General features: G+C 33.2%; 1 protein-coding gene across 2 annotated transcripts in view; it reads right to left on the reverse strand.

Moving 5' to 3' along the window:
- Not3 (CCR4-associated factor Not3) overlaps positions 1-14,004 on the reverse strand; it is a 41,963-nt gene that overhangs the window by 20,202 nt on the left and 7,757 nt on the right. Inside the window, exons 2-8 of one of the 2 annotated variants that reach the window (XM_071587590.1) lie at positions 12,615-12,847; positions 11,840-11,995; positions 9,517-9,696; positions 7,761-7,880; positions 6,011-6,433; positions 5,030-5,123; positions 676-801 (exon numbers count right to left, since the gene is read on the reverse strand). In XM_071587590.1, the coding sequence (XP_071443691.1) occupies positions 676-801; positions 5,030-5,123; positions 6,011-6,433; positions 7,761-7,880; positions 9,517-9,696; positions 11,840-11,995; positions 12,615-12,847 (1,332 nt within the window). The remainder of the gene's footprint in view (positions 1-675; positions 802-5,029; positions 5,124-6,010; positions 6,434-7,760; positions 7,881-9,516; positions 9,697-11,839; positions 11,996-12,614; positions 12,848-14,004) is intronic. The other variant, XM_071587597.1, reaches the window with a different exon arrangement.

The following is a 14,004-nucleotide window of genomic DNA, read 5'->3' on the forward strand; positions in this document are numbered from 1 at the left end:
AGTAAAAATTTTAATTCATGGTAAGTAAAAAAACTTTCAGCATAACCAGCACAAAAACTCTCACTATGCTAAATAAGCAAAATTCTAAATATATATCAAGTAAATTTTTGGAATAAATACAAGGGTGCAGCCATTGAGTTGAAAATAAAAGCTCTCTTATGCAATGTTTTCTTATATTGATCATATTAATTTTTGTGCATCCTTCATAAAATTCATCAAGGAAAATATTATTCATTTAAAAGTGAAAATGATGTCTGCACTTAATATTTGAAGTATAAGCATTGTTCAACTGGTTACTGACAATACACAAATGGCTGGAAATCAACCATATCAAGGAAATGATCAACAGTATTAAAGTTATTGCTTAAGTTCTGTCATACACTTCTATATTCTGTATTCTGCTCCAAGGGACTTTGCTCCCAGAGCAATAAAAATTGTTTATATATATATTATATATACACTTCTATGAAAAATTGAAGAAGAACAATATCAGTATAGTTACAGTGCATATGTCACCATTAGCACATTGTTCGTATTTTCAAAATTTCATTTTATTTCACTGTTTATTTAATAAATCACTTTAAGGTGATGGCATGCTACTTATTATCCTCTCGAGCCAAATAGCCAAAAATGTGACATTCTTTAGAGCAATGATGGGTTTCAAACTTTTCTTACCAATTTGTCCCTTGCCCTGGAGGATAGGCCCTACTAAACTAATAATTGATGTCCCTCCAACAGCTGACACAGAATTACCCCCATTATTGGATGCTGAAGAAGAACCAACAATTGCAGCAAAATTGCCTAAGAAGAGGGAAATACGATTTATATGAGTATTGAGGACTGCTTGTGTTCAAGGGGTTTGTCAATGAGCTATGACCACAGGGATGGAGACAGAGTAGCAGAGGTGGTTTTTTGATTTTAAGTGCTGGCAAGATGACAAGGCTATCACAATGACCATTTTCCATTATTTACATTTTCTTTGGAAAAAAAATTAATACAAAAATCATGCATTAATTACACACACAGCAATCCTAATTTTAGGAAGGGCATTGGAGAGAATATATTCTCCAAAATTCAAGAAAAAAGGATTATTTTAACTCAGTTTGGAATAGTGATATTTTGGTTTATCTTTAAATTAGCCACGGAATTAGGTGAACGAAACACTTAAGTTTACTCAGAGCAGCCACCAATATATGATTTAAAATTAGTGGTTGTTAATTGCTTTTAAGGCAAAAATTACTTACAAAGGTTTATTTTTAGTTGACCAATGTGTCATTCAAAAAATAAGTGTTTTTCATCCAGATGATTCAAAATTAAATTGTAATAATCGACAGGCAAAATTTACATTCCAAAAAGGCATTACTACTCCAATTATTTCGTACTAATACCAGGTCTACAACTTTTTAACATCAAGGAAATATTAAGCGGCTGATGCAAATATTTCTGTTCTGCTGATTTTAATGATATAATACATAACCTTCATCTAACGAAAAATTTGCACCTTTACACCACTCCCCAGTGTATTGTGGCTGAAAAATAGATACTATTTTACTAAAGTAATGGAATGATTTTATGTTTTGGCAGCAGAAAATGCTGGCCATAGGTGATATAAGAGCCTAAGATATAGGGGGAGTTCAAAGATTAGAAAAACAATATATTGTGAGTACCTTGAACAGAGGTTATAAATAAATGAATTACTCTGAAGAAAATAATACCAACACACCGCCAAACCTTCAAAGCATACTAAAGTTCTAAAGGCCATCCTTGTCACACTTGAAAATGTCTGCTACTAAATGGGAGAAATGCGGCAAAATGGAATACTCTTGAGCACAGAAAAACTTTTGTTTTTGCTCAGCTTTAACACATAAATAAGAAAACTTAATAAACCATTATCCAACATACTATGCCAAATTGCACCAACCTACATATTGTAATATTTTTTACCTCTGTTGGCAGTAATACAAGGACATAGTTAACACTGCTTAGCAAAATACAACGGAAACTCACAATGAGTAAAGTGAACACAATTAAAGAAATTTTATTTAATAGTCTGCTCTGTAATGTGCTCATAGCATGAAGTGAAATATTTCTAGACAACTTCAAAATTAGATAATTATTAGTAGGATTATATAGTATGGTCAAATTAAAGGTTTGAACACAATGTTAATGAATACTTCTGTTGTTTTATCAGTTTTCAGGAGCCTCAGAATTCATGACTTTCAAGGTTTCATAGCTAAGTAGCCACCTTACTAATGGAAATATTTAATTGCAATATAAAGAACAAAACAGGCTAAAAATGGCTAGTATATATTCAAGATCACCTAGGTAGTCTAGAAGTATAACCCCAAGTGATTTATGGTAGAGAGGTATCTCATCTTCCTTAATTCCTTTATTTGCCATAAAAATGGTGGAATTTATAGAGAAGATATCAAATAGACATTAAAAGTCTCCAAATAGTTCAATCTTGTAGTAACTCAGGCCATCACCCACATCAAATGTTGCAATTGTGCCTTAACTTTCAGGATTAGAATTTCTAAAATCATCTATTTAATAACATTCTCAAAAAGTTCAGAAACTAGTTCAAATTATGTGTCAATAGCCAAAATTCACTGAGGCATAAGCTCAAACGAGTTCATTTATGAATGACTATAAAACTATATACTCTCAATCAAATTAAGATATTGAAGCAAACTTCCAGTGAAAAATCAATAAAAACTACCTTTGCAACAAAAATTTTAAACACTATGAAAAGTTTTCTCCACTCCATGCAGAGATTCACTTAAATAATGAATGAAAACAAAACAGGTGAATCCCTTGTAACATGTCAATTTTCCACTTGGTCTGGTAATAAGCATAAATGAAGCATCTTAAAAACTCCCCGATTTTCACCAGCAATATTTCAAGAAGAGCGATGCTCTACATGCACATGCATAAATTCAGTAAATTACAGTCAAAAACCCTCATCCTAATAATATAATTCTAAATATTGATTTGTGTAATTGTTTTGGGACACATCTCGACAAGATGTACAGGGTAAGGGTTTCTAATTTTATGCGTAAATTGTGTAAAAATATACAAAGTAACTAAGACTAGGTCCAATTCAGGCATTCTTCTCTGGAAATTTGTGAAACAGAAAATTTTTTACGAAAAAAATTTACTTCCATACCTAAGACACTGCCAAGATCTACCATACAAATTTCTCAACTCAGCTTTTCATCATTGTTAACCAAACCAATCACATTAGCTACTTCATGATTCATTAAACAATGCACGACAAAAATCATAATTTCATAAAAATCCTATGGAAACTTTCTCTTTCATCAATGGAAATCTTTCTTCTCAGCAGAAAACATGCAGTGAAATATGCCAAGTCACCTCTTTGTATCAGATTTTAAAGAATATTAAGTATCTCACACTATGTTAAGAACTACCTATAGTTATCCTGAAGTATCTTTAGTTATCATAAGTACTTAAAGTAAATACTCAAGTTCATCATGTTTTTTTAATGTTATTGACAACATACTTAGCTTTTTACTTCCCCACTAACATTGCAAGGATCTATCATACCATACCTAACGACAGTAAATAATTTAGGAGTAACTATTAATGAAACGTTATCTTGGACTGATCATGCAATTGCTATCTGCAGAAAAATAAACTCATCCCTGCATTCTCTGATAAGGTTGCACATTGCTCCCCCTCCTTAAAGATGCTTCTTGTATCCTCTCTTCTCATACCCCATTTTGATTACTGTTATGAAGTATACCAAGACCTTTTATGCAAACTGAAAACCAAACTCCAGGGGACCCATAATTCCTGTGTGGTTCATACATGATCTTAGAAAATACGATCATATCTCCGATTCATTTACAAGAATATCCTGGTTGAATCTAGAAGGCCCCAATTTACACATTCTTTCAATTTTATACAGGATATTTTCAAACCACACAGCTTAATATTTATACAAAAATTTCTTCCCCATCAGCTCAATCCACAACAGGAATACCAGGGGTAATAATTAACTTCTTGTCCCACATCATCTCACGGAAATCTATCATAAATCTTTTCATGTTACAGCATGCAGTCTGTGGAACTCTCTCCCAGATGACATAAAAAACTCTCCATCCACAACAGCATTTAAGAGAGTACTTAACAAGTCCATTTTTCTAAGGTAAAAAACTTAACAAGTATACCCTCCCTCACTTCACTCAGCTGCTATACAGATCACTGTATATTTACACTGTCATACAAAATTTTGAATTCTACCGATTCAACTTTTCCAAAAATGTTTTAGCAATTGTCATTTTTCTTTGTCACCAGCAAAATCATAAAATGGGTTTCGCTCGTCCCTTCTCTCTCTTCACTTAAATGTCTTCAAAAACTCTTGTTTTTACATGATTTTCCAATTTGAGACATGCATTTCCAAAGTTTGGCATGCATTGCATAGTAAATATCAGCAAATTATATTCATGTCAAAAACAATATTGCAGTATTCAGTTCTCATAATATCTATATAGGCAGCAAATATATCAGGGAAATCAACAGGTGATTACTAAGTAGAAGAGACTGCTAGTTATTGTATAAATTCAATTTATGAACTCCTTAGTAAGGGTCTTGAAATGCAATGTTTTATGTATGTTTTATGCATACAAAATAACATCTGGAAATGTTTCATCTTCACTTATTTACAAGAGCATCTTTAAATAATACCATACATTTACTAACATTGAGGGAACAGAATATTTTCTCTAATTTTCTGATCCCTCAAACATGCATTTCTCTCCCTCTCCTTACAATGAACCTCCCCATTGTGTGTGTCACTTTTTTTAAAGCACCTTGACTGTTACCACATGACAGCTTCACTGCACTTAAGTATGATTTGTACTTAGTTGTGCAGTATTTGATAGTACACTTTTCTGATAACAATAAAACTTCATCCAAAGGGAAAAACATGAGAATAAAATATTTAGTGTCTTACTGTACCTCAGACAATCTTAAACTAGAACGCATATTAGGCAACCTAACTAACCTGAAATTCCTTTTGAGGTCATGCCCTTTCCTGGCACCAAACTGGCTAAATTGCTGCTGCTGTTTGTTGCTCTGACTGCCATGGGCTTCACTGGCTGTAATATTAAATGAGAATCCTATAATTTAATTTAAGTATATATAACTGAGTGGAATTACATAAATTAAATGTTACCTGATCCTAAGAATTAGACATCAATACAAAAGGACCAAAACGTTTCTGTAATACATGGATATAAAATAGTCATCAGCAAGGTATACCAAGTTTATTATGAATTTATTTATATTGCTGCAAATGATCATCCATTCATCTTTAAGAGTAAATGCAGTCAACTTCACCGCAGCATAAGAAAAACCACTAAAATTAAACAAATAACCTTTAGGTATGACTTCTTTTAGAAGTTCTATTTTTTACCTGAATCAGTACTTGTTTCTTTCCACCACCTAGTAATTAAAAATATTATATGAAATGCTAACATTCATATACTACAATACTGCAGAGAAATTAGGAATCAGCAAATCTGTGATTATTCCCATCTCTCTTGATTATTTCAATCAAGGAGTCACCACTTAGAAAACAATTTTTATTCAGGAACCACAGGTTTAGTACATTGTTATTGTTGGTCTAAATCTAAAATTAGTAGATGAGTGTATTATTATATCTGACGTTGAGACATTTAAAAACACTAACTAAAGATTGTACACAGATTGTTTTTAAAGTTAAATGATTTAAGTATACTATTACCTCTAAAACACAAATAAATGCAGTTTCATCATAATTGAATTTATAGTGAGGTATTACAACTTTTTTTTTCTAATTCCCCATCATAAAAAACTACATGATTTTAGCCAAATACCATTAAATTCATAATTCTTTCAGGATAGCAAGGACCAAATAGAAATAGACAGATGACAAAATGTCTAACACTGACTTTGATGAAAATCAAATTAAGTTTGATCACACCAACTAAAGATCTGGACATACCTTTGATTCCGAGTCAAGAGCACCACCAGCTGAACCACCCTTCCTCTTTGGCCTCTCCTCTCCTATCCTCTCTCCACTCGAGAGAACCCCTGAACCTTCGACAGAGTGGTTGAGATGCTGATGGGAAACATGTGGGAGATGAGGGTTAGGGGCTGATGATGATGACGACGAGGATGAAGATGAAGATGAGGATGATGATGATGAAGACGATGAGGATGAGGATGACGATGAGGAACTGTTGTGCATTGGAGGAGGTGGGGGCGGGGGTGGAGGGGGAGGGGGCGATGAGGGATCCCCAGAAGGCAAGCCATTGTTGCTCAATGGACCTCCTGGGGAATCTCCCACAGATGCCGTTGATGAAGGAGATCCTGCTGTGCCATTGTCATTGCTGCCATCTGTCACAGAAGATGCCGGCAATGTCACCTAGAAACCAATTAAATGCCTTTCATAAGACAAATGCATCAAATATAAATGCTTGAGAGCACTTGCTTAGAAAAAAATGATTCCATAGTCGATTCACAAGAGTGCTAATCAGGAGTAAAATAGCTTCCTATAATAGAAAGATATATAGAATACAGGAGAAGAAGAAGAATAGAAAATAGGAGTAAAATGAGGCAAGGAAAATATCAGCCCAAATTACCCTGGTTTAGCCATAAATATTGTGTCAAAAAATAACAACTTAGTAATTGAAAAAATATTGGTAGTTACCAGATTTGCTTCCTTCATTGAATAAAAAGTTGAGCATTAAATCACTGTCATTATTTTCAATAGCATTGTACATCTATCTGTGTTCTAATGATACACAGATGTCCACTTTTTTTGTTTAAACATACTAGGTTTCTACACATGGAATAATGTGCATAAGTAGAAAAAACAAATAATTCTACGACACAGAAATATTTAATTTTTACAATTTTACCAATACGAATTAGAGGTTTTTTGACACACAGATGTCGTTGGAAAAAATAAAACATGCACATTAGATTTACATCAGATTCTCTTGACATCAACAAAATGCTATCCCTTCCGGGTAATTTACTTATTGCTTAGCATAGTATCATGCCTCTTATTTTCTTCAAACATGTACGCAGTAAATCCTTGATTAATAGAATTTCCATACCACATCTATTCAGGCATCAATTTTTCTTTTAACTACAGACTTTCAAATTTTAGCTTACAAAAATTCAACACAATCAAACAATTCCTGGTATATATATTTTTTTCTTGTTAGGCTCTTTGTAATTCATTTTAGTCATTGTTTATCACAACTACTCTGGAAATTTATAACATAATCTCAACATTGTCCTATTGTATGATCACCATTTGGAAAAAAACTCCTAAACTAAAATTATTAGAAATGTGAAGTTCCAATTTAATTAGTACATCTTAGCATGCATCTTTGACAAAAATGGGAGACTTACACAATTGCTATTGTGCTATCGGAGGAAACTTCAGTGATTCTTTTATTTTCAAGAAATTTTGAAAAAATTCTTGCAAAAGATTATCTCAGAATAATAATACTACATGCATACAAGGTTGTCTTGCATAATAATGTAAATAAATTAAGTATTCAAGATAACAATCTATTTTTAAAAGGAAAGCAATGAATAAAGAAAATATAGACAAATAATGTTATCAAAAAAATTACATTGACATGAATTAATGGTTACTGAATAATTTTAATAAGTATCAAAAGGCAAAAGAACATAATTGAAATACACACATCAAGGAAAAAAGTATGCATACTTACCCCAGACAACTCAATTTCATCAAGACCAATGATATCATCATAGATATACTCATTCTCTTCAAAATCTGGATCTTGTGATGACTCAATATAATACTCCACATCATCCTTGATCCTTTGTATCTATCATAAATATAAATTTAATAGAAGAAAACATAATATGGAATTAAATTTTACAGCACAAGAAACAAAATTATTAATATTTATTGCATGAATTATTAGAATAATTTCAATGAGTAAATCAATTAAATCAGAGCAATTAGAATTATGGAAAATTAGCTGAATTCTATCAAATATATCTTTAAAATATACAAATCCTCCTTCATTATGCATACGGCTGAGCTGGTTTAACACCAGTCTGTTCAAATCTAACAGTGATAATTGAGGAAACAAGAAATACTTAGTGAATTCCACAATGATTCTTATTGAGGCGGCCTAGGTTTTATCACAATATCATCTCCAGATGAGAAATACAATTTTAACAGCAAGATTTTCATGGGAGGGGGTGGTAGAGGAAACAAGGTTAAAAGTAGGTTAACAGGGACATGAGTCCAACAGGAATCAGCTGTGTATGGGACAGGGAAGTCATTATCCATATCACTAGAATCATAATTGCAAGAATCACGCGAGCCAAGGCTTGGGGTGGGTTATAATAAAAAGTGGATGGAGAAGAAGCACACTTATTTCACCTTGCATTGTTTGGAACTGCACACATCCTTCGATCATCTCTGCTTTAGTTGTTTTCTCATTGCTTTGACACTAGGGATCTTAAGGGGATGGACATTAAAGGAGATTGTGGGCGGAGCACTTTTTCATTAACCAGGACTGCATTTTCGATGGAGTGCTCTATTATTTTAAGGGATCCTAGAGCATCCATTCTTCACCTTGTGCTTTCAAAATGAAGGATTTAATGGAACAATAGCTGCTCCTATGATTGGTGCCCCTGACATGATTTATTCACACCAATTTGCACACTTGAGCAAACATTCACCAAATATTTCTCATTTCCTCTGTGATGGATAAATTCCCAAAATTTGAGCCTGAACCCTTTTCTTCAATCCACTATTGATATTTCACTCAAGTGCATTTTAATACAGCTAGCACACAACCGAATGTCAATCATTTAAATATATAATCTTAGTTTCTTAAATTAAATCATGTTTCCTGAAATAAATTAAATTTTGTTTACTTTATCACTAGCCTGAAAGGGATTAGCATGGAGGGTAAGTAAATATTTATGTAGGTTAATACATATTTAGAATTAATATGCACAACTTCATACATCACTTGCTTGCAAAAACCTCATATGCAACATATAAATGACGGTTTGATATAACTGTTGTTGTATAAAATAAGAGGTATTTGCGTTCAAGTTGTTTTTTTGAGGGAGGTTTTAGAAAGCATCCTCACCAATAAGAACAGATATTTGCTCATTTCACTTAAGATCCACGCAGCAACAACACACTTATCCCAAAGAAACTGCGGGAGATTCCGCAACAGTAACTTTTAACGGAGTCATCCCCTAATATGCATTTCAATGCAACAATTTTAGAGTGTAAAAATCACTTAAGCTAAAGCATATGACCGGACATTGAGGGATCCGGGTTCGAATCCTGGTCACGGCAAATGATTTTTACACTCTGCAATTGCTGCAATGAAAAACACTGATTGTCTTAGGGAAATGCTTCAATCAAATTACTTGGTTAGATTTTTCATTAGACAGTAACATTAACTACTTAATAAATAATGAAGAATGTACCTGCCCAACTTCCACAGACATATTATCCAGCATCCTTAACAGTGTTTCCAACTTTCGTATGTGATGCCTATGTTTTTCAAGTTTTCCCTTGAGTTCTTCCATTCGCTCAGCCTTCTCCCTGTCTTGCCGTTTCTTTTTGGCTGCTAACAAGGACTCTACCTCACATTCAAACTGGTCCACCTAAAAATAAATTGAATTTTATCACCATCAGCATGATTATAAAGTAACACTATGGCAAAATCTTTAACTTGGCAAACATGATGTCCTTAATAAAGCAATACCCTTTAATAAGGAAGTTATTTATTTCTATTTTGGCACGTGCGGCAGTAATGCAAGCAGTGATTTTTTTCTGTTTCTATATGCATCAGGCAGTCTATTTCCAAGTACATAAAAATGTACTCGCAATCAATTTAAATGCTGCCTTTCTCACAGCATGTGAGTCTAGTAAAAACCACGCTAAAATGAATCAAATAAATTAAATTGAAAAATGTTAGTATAAAATGTGAACAATGACTGAACCATATTTGTGCCACTCACATGATTTTTATCTACACACATTAAATAACAAATACTGTATAACAAGTAAAAATACATTGAAAGCACAAAGTATTAAAAAGAGAGGAATATTGAAAATATGTCCGAGTCTCACATATTACAATATACAGAGTTCTGTTAAAATAAAAAGCAAAACATCTTGAATTATGAAATGGGATTGATGATTTCAGAGCTTCAAGTACATGAACAGAGCATTTTTGACAAAGTTATAATGTTGTCAACTACATCATTTGTGCTGATTACAAGCATAGATTGTGAAATTTGTACAGATGATGCAAGTGGCTCTGAGTTAACCAACTGAATCTAATGCATTATATATGTTTATAAGGGAATACCCCATTACTAACAGTGGTATTATTTAAGAAAATTCCTGATATTTCTAAACCTATGGCTCAATTATAGTTGGGGGAATAATCATACCCACATTTAACTTTTGTGTGAAGCTACAAATTTAAGGTGCATCTTCCAGCCCAATAACTACATGGAAAAGTACCAATCACCAACATATCCCATTATCATTCACCTGGGGATCCAAAATATTAGCTGTATTCATCATTTTTGTTATTTGTATAACAAAAATTGTTACCGTCAGTAATTAAAAAGTATACATCATTACACATATTTAATCAGTCACTCACAGGTGAGCTCACTGAAGTCTGCAACAATCAACTCTTGAATTGAATAAATACCGTTAGTCATAGTCTATAGTATAGTTTAATTTTAAATATATCACAACACTCCTGGCATAGTTAAAATAATCTGTCAATAAATATTTCATCCGTACGTTAATAAGTCCAGGTTCTTGGAGATAATAATGAGTTTAAAGCTTTTAACAGTTTTATATTGTTATTGATGTCTGGCTCCAGTATATGATTATTCATATTATTCGGGAGCACACAAGTTGTCATAAATGTATTTCATTTATTTATATGGCCAAAAACAAAACCAAGGTCTTTTACATTGGCTGATATAATGCAACAATAGCAACAGGAGTGACAAAATACAAAGTAAAACAAAATATCAAAAGACACAGCTTAAATCATGATGGCTTTAAAGAAGGGACTTGAGGAGAAAAGGTCAACAGAGGGATACTTTGTGGCAAGGGAATTAAATAAGAAAGGAGATATTTAGAAAGGGGTATGCTGCGACAGAGAAAGGCTGTAAAGAGTAAATCTCATTCGTCTTTTCCTGTAATAGAAAAACTTGATTAAATTCCACCAGAGTTACCCACAGCTTGAGACCATGTAACAATGAACAAATGTATAGTAAATATTATGCAGGTATTCCTCAGGAATCACAGTTTCAGTTTCTGTAACAAGTAAGTGGCTCTGGACAATCACTCACATGCCATTTTTACCTTTTCTCCCCATTTTTGTCAAACATCTAGTTAAATCCCAGGAATTACAAAGAGATAGTAACTCAAAAATAAAATATTGAGAACATTTAGCTACAGATGACTGCATTGTGCACCCCACCAATCTAAAATAAAATAAGAGCCGCAGTAACTAGGAAGGACATCTTGTGGGTCATCAGACATGCCCCATGTGGACTTTAAATAAAATTACAATCAAACTTGGCAGTAAAATCTTAGCAGATATTGTTGGAACTTCAGGTACAAGTGATTTACTCACAACAAGTGACCTGTGGTGCGCTTTGTCTCATTAAGGCTTATGCTTCAGCTTATCACTGGATTTCATTTAAGCTAATACTGTATACCGCAAAGAGATTTAAGGGGGTGAATAATGAGACCCATGTGAAGTGCCTTTACCTGGAGATTGAGGGAATCAATGGAAGCTGCTAACCACATTGACATGTCCTCCCTTTCTCTCTGGGCTGGATCTACCTTATGCGATTGTCCGAGCCCTTCTTTGGAATATGCCTTTGTTTTGGTCTCACGCTCAACCACCTTGAAACGCTCCATTTGCTAGAAAATTATAATAAAAATTAATTCTGTAATAACTTGATAAATAAAAAAATTAAATTTGTAACAAAGAATTCCCATATTTCTCTAATTTTTCAACGATTTTCCACACAAATTTTACATTACCAATGATGTATTTTTAAAACGACAGGATTAGCTAGTTCAAACAACTTCAGTACACAAAAGAAAATGCCAGGATCATTCCTTGTTTGACTAGATTTACATTTTCAATTCAATGGCATTGTACTTGACTACGCACAATTTACAATTGAGAAATCAATCATATAAAAATTACTGAAATGGAAATTAAGTTCCCTCAGCATTACACTAGACTGCATTGCTCTGAAAAAAATGCTTTCTCACAGAGTCAAAAAATAAATTTTAAATATACAATTGCATGCACTAACATTTTCATGACTGACTTAAAAATTTTCCTTACGCTGTCTTTATGACAATAATTAGAGTCACATTTTAGAGAAAAATTAATAGAAAATGAATAAAATTTATTTTTAACGTTAACAGTAAAAAATGATTAGCACAAAGTGCACAATATATACAAGTGCATGTTGTAGTTAGCATTCACTTTACAAATTGCACTACATTATTACAGTAGGGTACTTACTGTTTCAATGAGTTTCCGATGGTCAATGAGAGATGACTTATCTTTGATGTCTGGAGAAGCCAGCCAAGTTTTTATCTGGTCCCTCAGTCGCTGGAGTTTCTTTATCTCCTTTTTCAGATCAGCTTCGTATTTTTCCTTCTGGTTTGAGTTGGTGGCATGCTGTACTTTTTTCCAAGTGTCTTGAAATGTATCAACGCCCTCGCTTACCTTCTTAAGGCAGCGCTCTATGTCAGCTAAGAAGAAAGCAAAATTTTATGCACAATGATATTGCATGCACTCATTATTCTTAACAGTCACTGAGAAAACAAACGAAGGTGAATTGTTTGAAAATCATCATTTTAAAAGACAAGAAGCTACCCTGCTCTGGTTTTTATTTGAATAACTTGGTTCAGTGATACAAAAATATGGAGGGATAGGAAAAGGACATCCAAAAAATTTACCTCCTCAGAATGGATAACATATTGAGAGTTAAAACATCACTGGTGAGAAAAAAAGATGCCTATGATATTCAAGGATAGGATGCTTAAGAATATGACAGTCTGAAAATCTGGTTTTGCCAACTGGAGCAGTGTTAGGCCACTAAAAAGTGCCTCATGCAAAAAAAGCAGTTACATAAAATGAGGCTGAGGAAATGGATTTGGTCCAACTACATTAGATAAATTGTTGAATGAACATATAAGAGAGGGCAATGGAGTTACACGAAGCAGAACTAAAAACCACTTAGTTGTTCAGATGTATCGAACAATGCTCACAGGAATTTGCTGGAAAGGAAGCATGAAGATGAACTCTTGAGAAAGAAGAGGCAAAGGGAAACCCAGAAAAATATGGTTGGATTGCATTAGAGAAAATAATTTAAGAAGCATCCATTTGTTGATAAAAAAATGGGAATACTTAATGGTTAGCGCATACCTGAGGAATGGCTAATGCATCGTTAGAGATTTTCCAGTGGCATCTGGTAATGATGAGAGTGGGGAAAATCTTATATATGACTAGATGCAATATGGTTAAGATAGTCTTGTGGAAAACTGATGAAAGAGTTCATCAATTCTTAAGGATTCATTTGTCCTTTTTAATAATACCGCAAAGCACTTCTATGTTCAAACTCTCACTTTGAAATTGTGCAATGTATAAGAAAAGACAATACAGGTAGTTTGATTTTTAACTTAAAAGAAACTGCAAGAGAAGTAGGGTATAAGCCCATTCTTAGGAGTAGAAAATGAAACATCTTCATCTCTACTACAATAGGCAACATTTGCAAATCATGTCAATATTTTAGTTTTTTTTCATATTTATGAAGCATCAACATCCTCTTGAGGTCTAATAGATTAATGTGTCATCAATCAAATCTACTATCCTCATATACAGCCAAAATTTCTAGCTATGGCCATAT

Source organism: Hetaerina americana, unplaced genomic scaffold, assembly GCF_022747635.1.
Source record: "Hetaerina americana unplaced genomic scaffold, ioHetAmer1.1.p SCAF_1, whole genome shotgun sequence".
NCBI lineage: Eukaryota > Metazoa > Arthropoda > Insecta > Odonata > Calopterygidae > Hetaerina > Hetaerina americana.